This window comes from Molossus molossus, unplaced genomic scaffold, assembly GCF_014108415.1.
Source record: "Molossus molossus isolate mMolMol1 unplaced genomic scaffold, mMolMol1.p scaffold_m16_p_12, whole genome shotgun sequence".
Taxonomy (NCBI): Eukaryota; Metazoa; Chordata; class Mammalia; order Chiroptera; family Molossidae; genus Molossus; species Molossus molossus.
This window is the reverse complement of record NW_023425347.1, coordinates 85,280,322-85,301,236: the sequence shown is the minus strand read 5'-3', so window position 1 is coordinate 85,301,236 and position 20,915 is coordinate 85,280,322. Positions and strand designations below refer to the sequence as shown.

The window sequence follows — 20,915 nt, the reverse complement described above, 5'->3', positions numbered from 1 at the left end:
CTCTCTCTCTCTCTTCCCTTCTCCCCCATACACTCTATCTAAAAAGCAATTGAAAAATATCCTCAGGTGAGGATTAACAACAACAACAAAATGCTAAAAAGGGGAGAGACAGATGGACCCTGAAGAATGCCAGGTACATAGTAGGAACTTAATAAATATTTGTGGACTAAAAGAATGAACAAATGCAGGGGGGGGGAAACATTGAAAAAAAAAAAAAAAAAAAAGGAAGCAGAATAGTAGTATGTTAAATGCAGACAGAAAAAAAGATCCATGGATACAGTGGTTGATAATACTAATTGCTGCAGAAAAACAACAAATAAAAACATAACAACAAAGGCACTGAAGACATTACTAATGACCTAAGCATAAAATGTGAATAGAACAACGATCAAAACTAGACCACAAAGAATTCACAAAGGAATGAGTATCTAAATAAACAGTGGAAGCAAGCCCGGCTGGTGTGGCTCAGTGGTTGAGTGTCGACCCATGTACCAGGAGGTCGTTGGTCAGGGCACATGCCCAGGTTGTGGGTCCAATCCCTAGTGTGGGGCATGCAGGAGGCAGCCAATCAATGTTTCTCTCTCTCTTCCTATCCCTTCCTCTCTAAAATCAATAAAGAAAAAATTATTTTTAAAAAGTAGAAGTAATATTTATTAATTCCACAAATATTTATTATGTGCCTTTAATGTGAATGCTAGTCATTTTTATGAACTCTAGAAATATGTAAGTGAACAAAATAGAAAAATAAGTCCCTATGCTCATGAAGCTTACATTTTAGAAGTACTGGGGTAGGAGGTAGAGACACAGTAGATAAAAGGAGCAGATAAGACCATATCATTGAGAGGCTTAGTAGAAAAATGACAGAAACTGGATGGTAGCCTGAGAAATCATCCAGGGTTCTGGTTCTCAGGGCATCCAGAGAAATGTCTCTCTATAGCCCATACTGGTTATTTTTTAGATCAGCAAACTGACCATGAAAGGAAGAAAGGAAGAGCTAGCCAGATTATCCATATCAAATAGGATGAACAAAAACAGCACCATACCTGGTTTGAGATGCTGGACACTGCTGCTGCTGGAATATTGGCAATTGTAGATGAAGTGGATATCAGGCTGGCATTTGTGCTTGAAGCTATAGGATTGAAAGTATTAAGAAATATTAAAGATATTATGTAAAAGGCTAGAAGAAATTTAAGATATATTGTATCTTAAATAAACAGATCTATAAGGATATAAAGAACGTTAGCAAAGGAAGCAAATACAGGTTTTGCTCTCTTACATGTTATACCATAATTTAGACTTGATTAGATAAAAGTTAAAAAATGTTTGTTTCAACTTCAGTCTTCAACTATTCCTACTAAAGTCCTCGAAGGATACATATACAATGCACTGGTTCATACTAATGATACCAATAAAACCAGAAGCTAAACCAAAGGACTGCAGTCCATCTTCTCCAGCAGTTGAAAAATGACTCACCTGCAATATGGCCTACTGACAATCTGTACAAACAAGAGCTCTGTAAATCTACATGTAAATCATATACTATGGCATTTATTATCACTTGCCCCAAATTATGCCTTTTCTGATGCAACATAATTACTTTGAGAAAGAGATGATTCTCCAAATTCTAAAGTACTTGAAGTTGCTTCTTGGGCACTACTCAATGAGTTATTGGTGTGTATCAACAAACATCATGATCTGGAATTTAATGATTTTTACCAATGAGTCTAAAAAAATTCAGAAAATATTAAGTATTATTCTGGCCAGGTAAAAATGTACTATATAAGCTAATCAGGCTGCCTATCTTGAGAGAAGGAATTTGAATTAAGTTTTCCACACCCTTCTATCACAGATTCCACTAGGGTTTTAATCAAATCCTCAGAGACTAGTGTTTGCCACAGAGACTTTTTTCAAGTAGACAATGTAACAGATTGAGGTACTGCTCTTGAATTCTTCTAACTCACTTATCATAAGCACATTCGACATGGTTCCCATTGCGGTCACATACACCATAAGGGTTCAGCATCAAGGTAGACTTGACTATCAAGCCCACTACCAACAAAGTTCTCTAGAAGGAAAGTTAACAGGAAAACCTCCATTAAAAATAGGGCAGGTGACAAATGAAGTAGAAGCTTGAAATTTTTATCCCTTTCCTAAGGGAACTCTGCTTAGAAGAAACACTAGAAGAAATTAGGGTACATCTGATATAAGGAACAGCCAGTGCTGCAATGCCAGCTTTCAGATGAAGAACCTGGGACAAAGAAGAGTTCAAGTAATTTGTCCACAGTCATGGAGCTAGTGGTAGATAGTCAAGATGACAAAACTGGGATCTCCCAATTTTTCATCAGTTGCAAATTTAAAATCAAAAGCAGCAGCAATAAGATATGCAACAAAGGGTACAAATTTAGAGGATCAAATAAAACACAAGTGGTACCTCCTACTGTTATATATCTAAAAGCTATTAGCTTTCCAAATGCCAATTGCGTAGCCAACTTTTTCTGGATAAGTCTCCACTCCTGTTTTGACAATGGAGCTGTGAAATCATAGAAGGACAAAGCATCTGAGAACCATGCCCACCTAGAGGTCCACCTAATATAGTCAATATACAGAGAGCTCCAATCAGAAGACTTTGTGGTTATAGAACTGTGAGAGACACTTGAATTAGGTGACATTTGCCCCCAAAAGGGAGGGTTAATAGCACATAAAAGTTGCTACAAGATTTAGTTTCTACCCACCCCTTTAATATTTTTTTTTATCCTAACCCAAGGACATTTTTCCATTTTTTTGTTCAGATAGAGTGGGAGGGAGGGAAGGAAGGAGGAAGACAGAGAGAGAGAGAGAGAGAGAGAGAGAGAGAGAGAGAGATCAATGTGAAAGGGACATGTCGAGTGGTTGCCACCCATACGACCCAACCAGGGCTGGGGACAAACTGCAACAGAAGCACGTGCCCTTAGCGGAAACCGAACCCGAGTCTCTCTGGACCGCTGGCCAACACTCTAACCGCTGAGCCAAACCGGCCAGGGCTAATTTTACATATGTTTCTCCACCATCCTTGCTCACCCTGGCTTTTGAGTTACTCAAAACAAGAGAATCTCTGCCTGGACTGTTCTCCCTGGCCTGTCCCTCTTGTCCTCCCAGCATGATGGCTCTGACCGTCTCTGACCCCTCTATTAAAACTAACTCCTCTCTTGTTTTCTCAATCATAAAATCTATTCTTTATTCCTTTCAGAGTACTTTTAAAAATCTATTTATTTACCTGCTTGTCTTCTCTCTACTACTCTGTAAGCTCCATGAAGGCAGAATCTTAATATCTTATTATCTCCAATATCTAGCAAAGCAACTGGCCCACAGTAGGTGATGCTCAGTAAGTACTTGTAGAATTCATGTATAGCATGTTAAGGTCATGAAAAACAAGGAAAGTCTGAAAAACTGCAGAGTCAAGAGGAGCCTAAGTAGACATGACAATGAAATGAAATGTGTCCAGCTGGTGTGGCTCAGTGGTTGAGTGTGACCCATGCACCAAGAGGTCGCTGGTTCAATTCCCAGTCAGGACACATGCCCAGGTTGTGGGCCCAATCCCCAATTTGGGGCATGCAGGAGGCGGCCAGTCAATGTTCTCTCTCATCGATGTTTCTATCTCTCTCTCCTTCTCACTTTCTCTCTCTCTAAAAAATCAATAAAGGAAAAAAGAAAGAAATGAAATATGATATCGTGGACAGGATTCTGATTCTGGAACAAAAAAAGGAAATCAGGTTAAAAACTAAGGAACTCTGAATAAACTATGGACTTAGTAATAATACACCAATATTGGTTCATTAATTGCAACAAATGTTCCACTCTAATATAAGATGTTAATAATAGGAAAAACTGTATGCAAGGTGGGGGATATATATAACTCTATACACCATGTGCTCAATTTCTCCGTAAATCTAAAACTATTCTTAAAAAGGCTATAATAAACAAATCTGGTCAATGAAAGACTACTGTATATTACAACAACATTGCAGTCCAAACACATTCATTAAAAGTCAAAACTGAGCCCTGGCTGGTTTGGCTCAGTGGTTAGAGTGTTCACCCATGGACTAAAGGGTTGTGGGTTTGATTCTGGTCAAGGGCATGGCATGTACCTCAGTTTCAGTTTGGTTCCTGGCCCTGGTCGGGGTCATGCGGGAGGCAGCTGATTGATGTATCTCTTTCACATCAATGTTTCTCTTTCTCTCTCTCTCTCTCTGTCCCACTCTATCTGAAGATAAATGGAAAAAATCCTTGAGTGAGGATTAAAATAAATAAAATAAAATATTAGTCAATATTGAGTTAAAATTAATTTTTAAATTTCTGTAATTAATTTTGCCACTTGAATATTAATCATTTTAACTATCTCAGCTGAAGAAAATAACCAGAGATTAGGCCACATACAGTCTAGGAAAAGATTGATATAAAGAAGACAGATCTACTTAATAAAAAGGTGTTTATGAGCACTGAGGTATAAATTAAAAGCTCTGATCAGAGCTGATCAAGCCAGAAGTAGAATTTGGTTTCTGAGATAATTTCCCTAACTTTCCCAAGAAGGGCAATTGTCAAATGTAGACTGCTTTGGGGTGGGAAGAGGGGACTTTGGTATTTTGACCACTTAAAAATAAAAATCAGTACAATGTTCCTTGTTTTTATTCTGTAGAATGACTGGGTAGTTAGAGGGGAGGAAGGAAGAAGCTCTGGACAGCTAACATTAATTGTCCATGGTAAAGGAAATGAAAAGTGGGGATAAGGAGAGTGAGTGGAGAACCCAAGTGATTTAAATATGCCTACAATACCCATATTTCATTTTGGCCAATTATTTCAACTTGTTTTCTATCATTTTTTTTTCTTCAAAATAGGTGGCAAAATAATAATAATAATCAACTTAATGGTAAACTTTTTTTTAATTAAAAATTTTCTTTTCAATGATAGTTTACACTTAATTTGGTGAACTTCTGTCTTAATTTCTGTGCCAAAGTTCTAATGAATAATACAATGGACCAATAGGTTAACCAGAAAAGGGGATGAAAAATGAATTTAGATATTTGTCATTACAGGTTCTTAAATGTGGGAGGGCTGACATTGATACCATGACCTCAATATTAAAAATCATATGTTTTCATTCATAGATCACTCATACTCTGGGGTCAGACTGCCTAGCTAACATCCTGACTATTATTTACTAACTTTGTGACCTTAGACAAGCCACTTTGCTTTTCTGTATCTTATGTTCCCTTTCTTTAAAATGAAATAAATAATAGTATTTACCTCAAAGTGTGTTGTGAAGATTACATGAATAACACCTATCTATTACCTTAAAACAATACTAAGAACACAGTAAGCACTTAATAAACACCAACAATGATTATTAGCAAAATGTGAGAAAACCAGGTTAGTCTATCAAAAGGGAGAAAAATGTCCTAACAGATAAGTTAAGATAGTGGTTAATAAGTTTAAAGGATATTCTCATGACCCTTTTAAAGCAATGAGTTCTAAAAGCCCTCCCAAAGTGGTTCTTACTTTATAAGGAGGGGGAAGTAAGCATAGCTATTAGGTTCCTCAAATTCAAGATACAACTACAGAGAAGTGGTGGTTCTACACCTTGTAAGAGAGTTAGTAATATAAAAAAAAGAATGCCCTACTTTTCTTTCATGACCTAGGTGTAGTCATCAGGGATATATTCCTTCAGAGTAGTGGTTCTCAACCTTCCTAATGCCGCGACCCTTTAATACAGTTCCTCATGTTGTGGTGACCCCCAACCATAAAATTATTTTCATTGCTACTTCGTAACTGTAATTTTGCTACTGTTATGTCTTAGGTGACCCCTGTGAAAGGGTCGTTTGACCCCGAAAGGGGTCGCGACCTACAGGTTGAGAACCGCTGCTTTACAGGGACTTCGCAACTAAATTTGCCTGTAGTTGGACACAAAAGGCCTACCAACCTAGATAAATACTTTATAAAAATGAAAGGGGTTAGAGGGGAAGACAGACAAAATCATGCTCTTTATTTTTTTCTCCTGGTTTGTTCTCAGTTTAGAAAGAAAGAAGGGGTGAGGGGGAGGATAAACACAGAAAGAAGGGAAAATAAATAAGAAACGAGGTGACTTGGTAAACAATAGGAGGTAAAAGAAACTCAGAGCAATGTCTTAGAATGTAGTGACCACTTCTGTTTGCAATGGACCAAGCAGAAGTAGTTCTCAATCATTTAACTGAAAACCAAAATATTTTGTTTAATACAATCTACATCAAAACATTTTTCATCACCAAAGACTATATATCTTTAGAGTACCTCAGACCAGTTTTTGCTGTCCTGCCTTTACCTCTTGGGCATCCGTTTTATAAAAAATAAAATTTAAAAGCTGGGAAAAATCAGGCAAAAGGAAGCAAATGAGAAGCCAAGTACATGGATATTAATTCCCAATCTGGATCAATGATAAATTGCTTGCACTGAATTTGGAAGAGTTGGGAATTAATTCCACAGTGCCTTTTGAGTTTCTTTGTCTTCATTCCTAATAGTCCTAACATACTTCTAACCTGTTAGGGGAAGAACTTGGGAAGGCAGAGATGTTTAGAGTTCAAGCTTTAATGCTATGCTTTTCATCCTGAAATAGAAACAAGACAACTTTCTGAGCAAAATAAATGCTCTCACCAAGAAGTGGTAAAAGGAAGTAGAGGTATGGCAAAACCACAGCAGAAAAGCAGGACAAATCTCAAAAAGCAGCATTCATCTCACATTCCACTCTATTTGGATTTCATATAAAAGAAATCTGAGCAAAGTTCTAACCCATGGAGTCTTCTCATTTATAGGACACAATGCCACTGACAACAGACAGGTTTTCTGAACACCAACATGCAAAAGGAAAGGTTTCAATTCTACTAAGCAGTTCACAAAGGTTACATTACTTACAAACCACTCTCCTAGGTTTTGGTTTGCCTAACATGGAAAGCATGCACAAATGCATATATCACCCCCTTCTATTTTAGAAGACAGAACTCCTATTACCCAATTTGTCTGGAGATACACGTAGATTAAAAACAAACACCAACAATAATAAAACACACACAAACACACACACACACACACACACACACACCCATGCCTATTTACCTTGAATGGGATAAGAATAATGTGCTGGGCTTGGCTGGCTTGTGGTTAACCCTGTAGTGCAGGTAAGAACACTGTGTTGACTTGGAGATGGAGTCTGAATTAAACCACTTTCAGGTTTCATACCTGGCCACAATGCACCTGAATCAGATAAATTGGACCAATTACAAACAATACACTGGGACTGAGGAGCATGGTTATGCTTTTAAATATCAGCCAGTAGTTTAAAATCTAAATCATAAAAAAAAAAAAAAATTTTGCTTGTGAGAGAAGATTACTGATTCTCCCACTTATAATGAACCACAAGCAAATACAATTTCAAAGAATTACGGAGTGGGGCCATAGAAACAAAAATTCTGTCAAAATCCCAATAGTGATATATATATGTATCAATAGTGATATATATATGTTAATTTCAGTGGTTTGGGGAAATTGACCAGGATTCAAAACACAGCTACTGACACCCAACCAGAGTATTTGTTGTAAAGAGTGCCTGATGTTCAGGTACCGCAATAATTTATTTATCTGCATTGTCAAGGTGGGAGACATTCTACATAAGTTTAAAATTCACTTACCCATTAAACAATCACCAAATTTTTCTAAAATGTATTAAATACTTCTCTGCCTTCTTAAGCTGGTTATTTTGTTACCTTTGTTTCTTCTGGTTAAGACACACCTGCTTATTTTTATAAATTAAAAACATCATAGAAATATGTAATTTAGAAAAAACAAAGCCACATGTAATCCCATTATCCAGACTTAACCACTGTTAAGTTTGCAGAAGTCACTCATGTTTCTTTTATGTACTCACTAATCATTTTTCTTCTTTTAAATAAAAATTAAAAAGATATTACACATACTATTCATAATTTGCTTTTCCACATACCTCTAAGAAACATCTTTCCATGTCAGAACATATAAATCTATCTCATACTGATAGACATCATAGCTATTCACTCTTATTTTTATTACAATGCTCCTGAGTGACAAACTTTCTAAAATATATTTACATCTCTTCCTGCCTTATTGGCAGAGAGGAAATAGTGAGCATACCTTTAGATTTTCTCAGAATTATTTCTACAAAAATCAGTATTGTGCTGTGCTACATGTATTACAGAAACAGAGGCTACTGTGATACGTGAAGATATTTGCTCAGTACTAAAAAGAACTCAGTTATGGTTCTATGATTTTTAGATTCTTGTATCACTTTGTCTTTTCTCTGTGATCTGTCACTTCTTGACAATCTCCTGTCTCTGGCTGTATCTATCTCTCTTTTCATTTCTAGTCAACTAGGAAACCATAAACAAAGCTTTGCTTCTACATGAGAGCCTAAGGATGTCCTTCATGAGTGAATAGTTTTTTGTGATAATTTTGGCTATACAAAAGTCTATTTATAAAAAAAACCTTACTGTCTGCTTATTCATTTTGCTCTGAATAGCTACAGTTACTGGATCAGTGTAGTTGAAGCTGACAATCTGGTTTAAGAAGGTTCATCAATCAAAAACATTCCAGGTAAGAAGTCAATATCATGTCAGCCACAGCTGACTCAATACTAACTCATTTAATTTACTCCTATTCTGATAAGGAATTTACAGAAATATAATGCTTTAATAATAAGAACCTCTGCTTCACCAGGGCACTGAGATATCTTAGTGCAACTCAGATCTGTAAAATTTGTTGAAAAGTAAATATCAGAATAGAAAAGAGAGATGTAAAAATTTTAAAAGGTTGACAATGGGACATGGTAACTGCCTTGGCCCAAACTCAAAGCATTAAAGAAGAAAAGCCATATTCTTTTTTTACCTATTAAACACATGAAATGACTTTGAGGATACTGAGGGATATCAATATCTCTAGTATGAATTAGGAGGATTGGCCCCCCAGTTCGTGATCATTTAAAAAATCTTGTCCAGGTTAGCCACTGCTAAAGTTCTTCCTATATTTAATTTTCAACAAAAAAAATTTGAGAATGTTTTTTTAAAACATTTATGATGTAAAATGTGAATATTAGTGCCATGATTCCAAATGGTATCACAATTCCTAGTTAACAAACCACTATTTCAATATCATAATAACTTTCAGATTTATTGTAATCAATGTGTTTTTTTCTAAATAGATTCTGAACAAGTGTCAGATTTGTGAACATGTTTATTATTACACTGTACTAAAATACTACCTTATTAGTAAAAATAGTATTAACTAAGAATGTTTTGCTAGTCTCATTATTTAGTATTTTTTAAAGTTTTAAAATGTAAAATGTCTATAAACTGATCCTTTTTATAAGGTCAAAAATCAGGGCAAAATGTCCAACACAAATAGGGAAATAGTTTTGAATATTTTTTTACCCAGAAACATGAAGTAGATATTTAATATATAATTATTTTATGAACACTAGAGGAATAAAGGACAATATGGACACTGCCTCCCGCATCACTGTAGCCCTGTATTTAAGAATATAAACATCTTTCTTTAAAAGTATCCTTCCAAGAATTCCAAGTAATAGGTAGTATGATTTAACTGAAGAACACTACTGTCCATAGCAAATGAAACTAAACCCTGACTTCCTGACTACTAGTCCACTGCTCTATGCCTACAACTACAAAGCTTCTCAAGTCATTTGAAGCACAAAAAGCCTGATGTGGAGCAACAGCTGGTCTAATAACGAAAAAGGAAGTCTGTCTCTGAGTGCTATCCTGCTGTCCCATGCTGGGGGAGGGGTCTTTTTTTTTCTTTTGGTCTGTGCCCCTAGCAGAAACCGAACCCGGGACTCTCTGGTCCGCAGGCTGATGCTCCAACTGCTGAGCCAAACTGGCCAGGGCTGGGGGCATCTTATTGTAAACTTTACCCAAGTCTCTAAGCACAAATATGTGTCACCATGGGTTAGTCAATAACCAAACCAATCTGAGCAGTTCAGTTTATAGTAACACATATCATAGTAGTGGATCTTTAGAAATTAATTAATTTGGTTAGGAACTGAAGTACATGTTAATGCTAGAAACAAACAAACAAAAAAACACATGAAAGACTATCTTGGTTTGTTGATTTAATAGCTCACTGGGATGAGCTACTATAAATACTAAGTAATTTAATCTGAGTACTTATCCTAATTATAAAATAAGTAGATGTATATTATAGAAAATTAGGAAAATATAGAGTGTAAGGAAAAATTCAGTCTCATCACACAGAAAAAATATAGACAGTTTGTGCTTTGCATGGTTCTGTGCTAAGATCAAATCTGTATAATCCTTGTACTATGATGTTCACAATTCCCCCCCAAAGTTAGTCTTTAATATACATATTTTAAAAATATATAAGCTGGGGATATTATATAGTATTTTCAGTTTTACATAGTTTTTTTCCCCAATTAATAATAATCTGCCCTGGCCAGTTTTGCTCAGTGGTTAGAGCATCAGCCTGTGGACCAATGGGTCATGGGTTCGATTCTGGTCAAGGGCATATACCTGGGTTGTGGTTTATCCCTGGCCCCGGTCAGGTCATGCGGGAGGCAACCGGTGGATGTGTCCCTCTCACCGGCGATGTATCTGTCTCTCTCTCCCTCTCTCTTTCTCTTTCCCTCCCTCCCACTCTATCTGAAGATAAACAGAAAAACATCCTCGGGTGAGAATTTTTTTAAAAAAGTAATAATAATAATAATCTGATTTCTTAAGAATGTGACTTACTGCCCTGGCTGGTATGGCTCAGTGGTTAGAGTGTCCACCTGAAAACTGAAGGGTCGCAGGTTCGATTCCAGTCAAGGTCATGTACCTGGGCTGCAGGTTCAAACCTTGAACTGGGGTCATTCTGGAGGCAACTAATTGATGTGTCTCTCTCACAATGATGTTTTTCTCTCTCTCCCTTCCTTCCATTCTCTCATAAAAAAAAAAGTATCAGCCCTGGCCGGTTTAGCTCAGTGGCTAGAGCATCGGCCTGCGGTCCGGAGAGACCCGGGTTCGGTTCCCGCTAAGGGCATGTACCTCGGTTGCAGTTTGTCCCCGGCCCTGGTTGGTCGTGCGGGTGGCAGCCACTTGATGTGTCCCTTTCACGTCGATGTTTCTCTCTCTCTCTCTCTTCCTCTCTCTCCCTCCCACTCTATCTGTGCAAAAAATGGCAAAATGTCCTCGGGTGAGGATAAAAAAAAAAAAGTAAAAAAAAAGTATCAATGGAAAAATATCCTTGGGTGAGGATTAACAACAACAATGTCACTTACACCCAGAGGCAATGGCTCAGCTGCTTGATCATGTCCTATATACAAAAGGTTGCCAGTTTGATTCCCAGTTAGGGCACATACCTGGGTTTTGGGTTTGATCCCCAGTCAAGAAGCTACAGAAAGCAAGCAACCAAACGATCAGTGTTTCTCTCTCATAGTTTCTCTCTCCCCCGCCCCCTCTAAGCATGTCCTCCTATGAGGATTAAAACAACACCAAAAAAGAATGTTACTTATAATGACTACATAGTTTTCCATTCTGTATATATGCTGCAATTGAACACAATTGAAACCTTTCCATCGAATATGTACGTTGTATCCAATCTTTTGCCATTATATCTAATTAACTCCATAGGATAAATTCCTTGAAGTGAAAGAAATGGCATGAACATCCTTAAGGATCTAAATATATAGTCAAATCTCCATTTAACATTAAAGTTCTTTCTTTTTTTATCCTCACCCGAGGACATTTTTCCTTTTTTTTTTTGTTCAGATAGAGCGGGAGGGAGAGAAAGGAAGAGAGAGAGAGAGAAACATCGATGTGAAGGGACACATCGAGAGGCTGCCACCCGCACGACCAACCAGGGCCGGGGACAAACTGCAACCGAGGTACGTGCCCTTAGCGGGAACCGAACCCGGGTCTCTCTGTACCGCAGGCTGACGCTCCAACCGCTGAGCCAAACCGGCCAGGGCTAAATTTCTTTTTTTTTTTTTTTTTTTTTATTCTCACCTGAGGATATTTTTCCATTCTTTGTACAGATAGAGTGGGAGGGAGAGAGAGGAAGGGAGAGAGAGAGAGAAACATCGATGTGAAGGGACACATCGAGTGGCTGCCACCCGCACGACCAACCAGGGCTGGGGACAAACTGCAACCGAAGTATGTGCCCTTAGCAGGAACCGAACCCGGGTCTCTTCGGACCGCAGGCCGACGCTCTAACCGCTGAGCCAAACCGGCCAGGGCAAGGCTAAAGTTCTTTTAAAAAGAAGTTAAACAGTGGCAGCTAAGGCAATCTTTTATAAGCCCCTAAAATAAATGATTTCCCTTTTTCTCACAGATTCGGGTCTCTCTGGTAGTTCAATTTCTCATCCTCTTTCTGCCATCTCACCACATTTCTGTATGGCTCTGAAAAAAATATGACTACTATTCCTTTACTTTTAAAGATTACTCATAGAATTTCTCGATTTCCTCTGTCTTTTCTCCTTTCTTCAAGAAGAGGAAACTTTCAAATTTCAAACTCAACTCAGACTATCTTTTTCATATAGACCTAAACCAGCAATTTTCAACCTTTTTCATCTCATGGCACACATAAACTAATTACTAAAATTCTGCGGCACACTGACAAAAAAATAGGTATAATTTTGATTGATTTACAACAATAACCTACTCTTTTTGCTCCAAAATGATTTTTTTAAAAATCAGGTGCTTATACCTATATATAGGATTAACCAATCAAAAGCAATCTTATTACATGATGTGACCAATAACATGCAACTCTATTAAATGACCCATATATTTATGGTTCAAGACAGGGCATTCACACTGAACAGCTATTGTTGTGTTGGCTGTTGTCATTTCTTCATTTGACAGTCTAAGGGAAAAGAAGTCAGTGCCCCTGACTAAACAGTCAGGTATTGCATGTTTTAAAAATTCTTGTGACAAACCTGTTGAAAATCGCTGACCTAAAACCATGAGCACTTCTGGAGTTAAACAGACCTGGATTCAATTCTAATCCTAGGCATTTACTAATTGTTTGACCTCAGGCTAGTCACTTCACTTAGTCCTTCTAAACCATTTTCCTTATCTTTAAAAAAATATATAATGTTACTACTTACTTCATAGGACTGCTCAGAGGATTAAATAAGACAAAATGTAAAGTGTGAAGAACTAATTCTTAACATACTACTTGGTTCAGTGAGCATTCAATACATATTAGATAATATTATTACAATGAGATTTTCTGAAGTCCCTTTATATCTGAAATAAAATAACAGGTTGACTAATCTAGTTTTAGTGCTATTAGGCAACATTAAGATGACAACATTTCCAAAACCTTCACAAGAAGAAATGAAGTATTCTATATTTGAGCGAACACATCAAAAAAGTATTCCAGCCCTCGCTGGTTTGGTTCAGCGGTTAAGAGCGTTGGCCTGTGGCCCTGGCTGGTTTGGCTCAGCGGTTAGAGCATCGGCCTGCGGTCTGGAGAGACCCGGGTTCGGTTCCCGCTAAGGGCATGTACCTCGGTTGCAGTTTGTCCCCGGCCCTGGTTGGTTGTGCGGGTGGCAGCCACTCGATGTGTCGCTTTCACATCAATGTTTCTCTCTCTCTCTCTCTCTCTCCCTCCCACTCTATCTGTACAAAAAAATGGAAAAATGTCCTCGGGTGAGGATAAAAAAAAAAAAAAAGAGCGCTGGCCTGTGGACCACAGTGTCTTGGGTTTGGTTCCCACTAAGGGCACGTACCTCGGATGCAGTTTGTCCCTGCCCCGGTTGGGGCCTTGTGGGTGGCAACCACTCGATGTGTCTCTCTCACATTGATGTTTCTCTCTCTTCCCTCCTCTCCCCCTCCCGCTGTCTGAAGATCAATGCAAAAATGTCCTCAGGTGAGGATAAAAATAAATAAATATTCCAAACATCTCTCGATAATGTCCTTTATAAATTATGAGAACATGCTATATGTTTCATTCACATTACTTCCACCTAATTCTCTCTCCAGTAAGTCTCATATATAACTTAAAGTCAAATGAAACTAATGATTTTTCTCTCTGAATTACAGATAGATGAATTTATAAAACAAGTCTCCCTGGCCCCCTAATATTAAACAAAAACAGATTAATAAAAGACCCTGTTATAAATAATATTACTTCACAATATAAACAATTTTCTTCAAGTTTTTAACAAGACTTGATCTATTTTACAGAGCTTTCTTTTTTTCTTTAATACAAGGGAAATGCAATGATCACAAAAGATACTCTAATATCTAGGACCTAGATCCACATGGAACTATGTTAGGCATTCCATAATCTGAGCTAGGAGATATAATAAAAGTTTTATTTAACACTGAACAATAAGAATGATTTATTGTTCAGCAATATCATAAAGGACTTTGGCCTTGCTAATAATACATTTAAATTAAAACAGAGAGTTAAAAGACAATATGAAAATACTTATTTTATACTTGCTAGCCTATTACTTAGCCAGCTAATAAAAATTCAGGTTTAATATACATAAAAAGAAATAAACACAAACATAATCACAGAAATTTCTTCTTCCAAAAGGACTTCTGTCTTGGCTCATTAAATATATCATAAATCTAAGATTTTAGTATACTGGCTGAAACTGGCAGGCATGTAGGCATCGACTACAAATGGGGAAACAGGCATTTCTGTTTCTCTTCTCCTGTGAAGTTACCCACAGACACTATCATGAAACAAAACCCCCAATTTTTGTTTCTAGTAGTTATTAGGAGGCAAGGAATGCTTAAAAGAAAGAAGGCTATCTCTATCATAAAATATTAGCCAAATGGGCCAGGAAAAGTAGCAATGTAGAAACCAAAAGCAGGCAACACTAATAGATCCATAACCTGTATTGATATGCTTGGAAGATTTTTCTAATTCCCAGCTAGTTTCAGTAAAGGCTAGAGTTAGAATTTTATTAACATACTGCACATTTAAAAATAATACCTATATTCTCTCAATTTTTTGAAACCAGTTAGGAAAGCAGGGAAGAAGTAATAAAGCAAACTAAATATATCTATCAATTTACATACACACACACACAAAAATGAGTGCAGATATTAAGTGTCCAAAGAATCTCAAACTGTCTTCTGGTAAATCATTATAATTTATAGTTCATGTCTAAGATACCTAAAACCAAAGAATAAAAACTTTCTATGTACATAAGGTTGTACAAAATCGGGGATTTCCCCCACTGTAAGGCATATTCTATCTGGATATTTATATTACCTGGCTTTAGCAAGAAACTAGCCATCTCAAAATATATTTATTATGCTTCCTTAACCAAGGTACCATGATTTGTATAAAGTAAAATCAATAGTAATTTCTCAAAGATTTTCCAAAAATACTTAAAGAATCCAAGTTTTATAGTCCAAATTTAGTATTTGTAAATTTTGGTAGCCAACCTTGGTAGATAAACAAATGAGTACTGAAAAAGTATGATGTTATATGACATGCATCAAAATATAATGTTGGGAAGTTGCACACCCAACTTCTATTACACCTGTAACTGAGTAGGTGCTCTGTAAAGAACAACTTATCATTCCATGGGATAAAAATCAATACTCTTAAAAACTGCTTATAATAGGATGCCTTACCAAAAGGAGGTAGTCCATACGTTTGGGTTGCCTGAGGGTAGACAGCATATGGTTGAGACTGCTGTAGTGTCTGGTATTGAGTCTGCCCAGGATAAGCAGTATCCGAAACAGGAACTGAGAGGATATGTGCATAAGGTCTAGGAAAGTTCAAGAAAACAAAAACTTGCATGTGTGACTTATTTTAGTAATGAAAAACAGGGGAAACAGCTACCACCACTAAATGCAAAGAATCAGTAATGCGGTCACTAACCTTCCACAAAATGTCTCTCACTATGGTAAAAAAACTAGCACTAATATTTCCTTTCTAGGTTCTATTACAACCTACCTAAGAAACACTTTTATGAAACACTTATTATTTTCAAATATCCTCCCAAGATCCAATTACTATGCTATAAACATTTTTGGTATGCTATATGTAAGGCCCTATGTGAAACACTAGGATGGATTAAACTTTTTTATACCTGTATGTCTACATAGAGAATAAAACAGAAAATTGGGCAGAACAGCCTTTGCAACTGACTCCTGTTCTCCACCCAACCCTCTGGGCCAAACTAAAGTTCTAAGATAAAAGTGGGGTTTGTAAAAGATGGTGAGGCTGGTAGAAAAAAGGCAAGTACCTATGCTACAAAACAGAGAGTAAAAGAGGGCCCCAATATCGCCAGATCAAGCCCATAGAACATGGGCCAGGTAACTAATAAAATCTGAGGAGTCCCAGATAGGACTCAGAATTTCCCCACTTTTATTTAAGTCAGAGTATACTGCTACTTGTTGGTGCCAACCACATCAGGTTTAACTAGGAATTTTAATTCAGCAGCGAAACTTCTAGGAATTTAGACTAGCTAGAAGACCTGGTCATTTAATTCAATAAAATGACCCCACATTTTATTTAATTTAATTTAAATAATTTATTTATTTACTTATTTATTTATCCTCACCTGAGGACATTTTTCCATTTTATTTATTTATTTATTTATTTATCCTCACCTGAGGACATTTTTCCATTTTTTGTTCAGATAGAGTGGAAGGGAGAGAGAGAGGAAGAGAGAGAGAGAAAGAGAGAGAAACATCGACGTGAAAGGGACACATCGAGTGGCTGCCACCCACACGACCAACCAGGGCCGGGGACAAACTGCAACCGAGGTACATGCCCTTAGCAGGAACCGAACCCGGGTCTCTCTGGACTGCAGGCCGACGCTCTAACTGCTGAGCCAAACCGGCCAGGGCATGACCCCACATTTTATGCACTATATTTTTGGATACCAGTTTTATTAAATGGTGAGTTATGCTGCACGTATAATACAAGAAAAAGTGTTACATGTGCCATATAAGTAATAATTAAATACTGGGGACGGGGTGTTTCAGAAGGCAAGATGGTCTTTTTCAGGTTTGGGAGAGACGAAAATGAAGGCTATAAAGAAGTGGTATGTGAGCTGAGCATATAGGATGTGCAGGAATGGGAGAGAAAGAGTGTTCTAGGAAAATAGAAAAATTCTAGAAAAGGTAGAGAGGAAGGAAAGCAAGGGCTTCAACCTGCAAGAAGCATAGATTATATTAAAGGAGGTATATAAAGGGAAGGGAAGTAGTGAGAGAGAAAGATAGTAGCCAAGACTTTGAATACCAGGCTGAAAGAAACAAATCTGAAACAAGTGGGAGTCACTGAAATTGTTGAGCAGAGTGACAAGATCAGAACTGCTCTTTAATACAGATTAGTTTGACATTGCTTTGTAAAATAGATTAGAAGGGAGAAAAAATGGGACTAGAAGTCCAGTTAAAAAAGTCATACAGGGCCCTGGCCGATTTGGCTCAGCGGTTAGAGTGTCCGCCTGTGGTCCGGAGAGACCCGGGTTCGGTTCCCGCTAAGGGCGTGTACCTTGGTTGCAGTTTGTCCCCGGCCCTGGTTGGTCGTGCGGGTGGTAGCCACTCGATGTGTCCCTTTCACATCGATGTTTCCCTCTCTCTCCCTCCCACTCTGTCTGTACAAAAAAATGGAAAAATGTCCTCGGGTGAGGATAAAAAAAAAAAAAAAAGTCATACAGGAAGTCTGAATTAAGATAGAAAGCATAGCTAATAAAGGTACCCTGAATAAAGCAGGTATGCAAACCTTTTTTGAATGAGTAAGTGAATTTGGAATATGCAACATATTCCCACCTCAGTGGATTCTAAGAGACTGAATATGAAAATTTGTATTCTTCTTAGCCATATCTGAGACCAGAAAATAGCTCAGGTTATAGTTGTTAATCAAATTATATTGGGAATTATTTAAAGTCATAGTGATTAATCTCCAGATATATTGAAGATTATACCCTTTTTCCCACAGTGTCTTTACAGCTCAAAGTATTTTGTTTTTTTGTTTTTTTAATCCTCATCCGAGGACATTTTTCAATTTTTTTTGTACAGACAGAGTAGGAGGGAGAGAGAGGAAGAGAGAGAGAGGGAAACATCGATGTGAAAGGGACACATCGAGTGGCTGCCACCCGCACGACCAACCAGGGTCAGGGACAAACTGCAACCGAGGTACATGCCCTTAGCGGGAACCGAACCCGGGTCTCTACGGACCGCAGGCAGACGCTCTAACCGCTGAGCCAAACCGGCCAGGGCTCAAAGTATTTTGTCATCTCCATAGTGACCTCAGAGAATAGTTGTCATTTCACAGAAGAAAACCACATGAAAATGACTGGCCCAAGGATACTATTAATGTTAATACTAGATCAGAATTTGAAAAAAACTCACAGTTAACTTTTTTTTTTATCCTCACCCAAGAACATTTTTTACATTTATCTTCAGATAGAAAGGGGGGGGGGGGAGAAACATGGATGTGAGAGAGACACATCGACTGGTTGCCACCCACACAACCCCAACGGAATCCGTGGACAAACTGCAACCAAGGTACATGCCTTAGTGGGAACTGAACTCGGGACTCTCTGGTCCATGGGCCAACGCTCTAACCGCTGAGCCAAACTGGCCAGGGCAGAGTTAACTTTTTAATTAGTGTATTTTTTTTTTATCCTCACCTGAGGACATTTTTCCATTTTTTGTTCAGATAGAGTGGGAGGGAGAGAGAGAGAGAGAAAGAAACATCGACATGAAAGGGACACATCGAATGACTGCCACCCACACAACCCCAACCAGGGCCGGGGACAAACTGCAACCGAGGTATGTGCCCTTAGCAGGAACCGAACCTGGGTCTCTCTGGACCGTAGGCCAACGCTCTAATCGCTGAGCCAAACCGGCTAAAGCATAATTAGTGTATTTTTTAACTAATGCAAAGTCAAGGTACAAATGGGCAAAAAAGGGAAAAAAAAAACACGCCAGTTCTCTTTTTACAACAGCCACATAGGGATCACTCATTTGTTACCAATTTCTATGTATCCTGCATTTTGTAAGCACATAAGAATATATCCTAGTTTAATAAGCACACTTGTATGTATTTATGTACGTATAGGTTCACTATCAATGCACAACTGGTAGCCTGGCACACACACTGTTCTGCACCTACTCAACCAGAAGATGATTAACCTGGTGGATCTTAAATGCTGATCTTAACACCATGAAGGCTCAAATTGTTGCCTCTTAGTGACTTCAACCCACTAAAACTGTCTAACTTCAAGTCCACTTCTACTTTGAGGACTTCCTAAGACAAGAAACTGAACCTAGATTAGGCTGAGAAGTCCCAGTATGAGGCTGGCTTGAGCTGTTTTTATCAATCTGTCTATCAAAGTAAAGGAAAGAGAAAATGATCAGAGGTCAATCAGCAATATGCTTTAATCACTAACAGTATTTTTCATTTTCAGTGCCCATTCAGAGTGAGCTTCTGGTAATAATGATCTATTCCAGGCAACCATTTACTTTTAAAAAGGACATTACAGTCCTGGCCAATGTGGCTCAGCAGATAGAGCGTCGGCACACAGACTGAAGAGTCTCCAGGTTTGATCCTGGTCAAGGGCATGTACCTCAGTTGCCAGTTCAACCCCAGCCCCGGTTGGGGTCCTGAAGGAGGCAACCAATTAGTGTGTCTCTTTCACATCGATCTCTTCCTTTCTCTCCCCTCTTCCCTCCCTTCTACTCTGTCTAGAAAATCAATGGGAAAATATCCTCAAGTGAGGATAAACTAAAAAAAAAAAAAAAAAAGGATATTACAGCTCTGGCTAGTGTGGCTCAGTTGGTTGGAGCATCATCTCATACATCAAAAGATGGCAGGTTCAATTCCTGGTCAGGGCACATATGCAGGTTGTAGGTTCGATTCCTGATTGGGGTGTGTACAGGAGGCAACCAATCAATGTTGCTCTCTCAAATCGATCTTTCTCTCTCTTCTTCCTCCCTTCCTTTCTTTAAAATATATAAAGATCATATTCTTGGGTGAGGAAAAAAAAATACATAAAAGGATATTACATAGACACTATATTTGGAGGAAATTAAAAAAATGAACAAGAGAGGTGAAAATAAGTTAAATGTCAACTTACTGAGTTAAATATCAAGTTAAATTTTGTAATGAACCTAGAGAAAAAGCATATATATTTTGAAACAATTATTCAACTTACTTTGCAGAATACATTTGTGAGGTATAATCATTGGATGAGCGAGGGATGTAATCGGTGCATGTCATAACTGAAAGAAAGATATCACCAGGTAAAAAGTTAGAACATTTCAAAAATAAAATGGGAAAATTACATATTTCACTGTATAGTCTTTCTAACTAAATCACAGAATACAGCTGGACATCAGAAATTTAGAAAGACTATGTAGTAGAAAAAACCTCACTCATCTATTAAGAGATTTAGAGACTTAGTAAAAGAAGCTAGAATGTGAGAGGTACAGAGCTAAAGGTTACTACCAACTGATCTCTGCCTTTACCCTTCACTGACTTAAAGCCACAGATGGAGCATCCTAAGCTCTCAGCGGTGCCTACAGGTAAATTTAAAAAGCAAAATCCATATATAGGAAACCATATTATATTTCTTCACTTTATTCATTCTCTGAGTGCTTACTCTCTATTTAGGGTCATGTGAATGAATGACTTGCAGGAAGACAGATTTAGAGGGAAATAGCCCATTTTATTAGAAAACTGTTGCTACTGCTATGTATAATCAGCAGTAGGAAAGATACAAATATGCTTCTACATTACTATTTTGTTCAGCTTTGTGGTAAAGGTTTTAAGTATGGCAAAGCAGAGACAGACCTGAGGAACTGATGTGATGCTCTAATAACCTAGCAAGTAAAGAGACTTCATCTAGAGTAGCTGCTGTGAAGGCTTGACCCTTCTGAATT

At 37.8% G+C, this 20,915-nt stretch overlaps 1 protein-coding gene across 5 annotated transcripts in view; it reads right to left on the bottom strand.

Moving 5' to 3' along the window:
- The window catches only part of EYA3 (EYA transcriptional coactivator and phosphatase 3), a 106,753-nt gene that overhangs the window by 37,155 nt on the left and 48,683 nt on the right, over positions 1-20,915 (bottom strand). For 3 of the 5 annotated variants that reach the window (XM_036256720.1, XM_036256719.1, XM_036256721.1), the window contains exons 5-8: positions 20,189-20,255; positions 15,651-15,787; positions 7,120-7,257; positions 1,044-1,129 (exon numbers count right to left, since the gene is read on the bottom strand). In XM_036256720.1, coding sequence (XP_036112613.1) covers positions 1,044-1,129; positions 7,120-7,257; positions 15,651-15,787; positions 20,189-20,255 — 428 coding nt within the window. The remainder of the gene's footprint in view (positions 1-1,043; positions 1,130-7,119; positions 7,258-15,650; positions 15,788-20,188; positions 20,256-20,915) is intronic. The other 2 variants (XM_036256723.1, XM_036256722.1) reach the window with 1 other exon arrangement.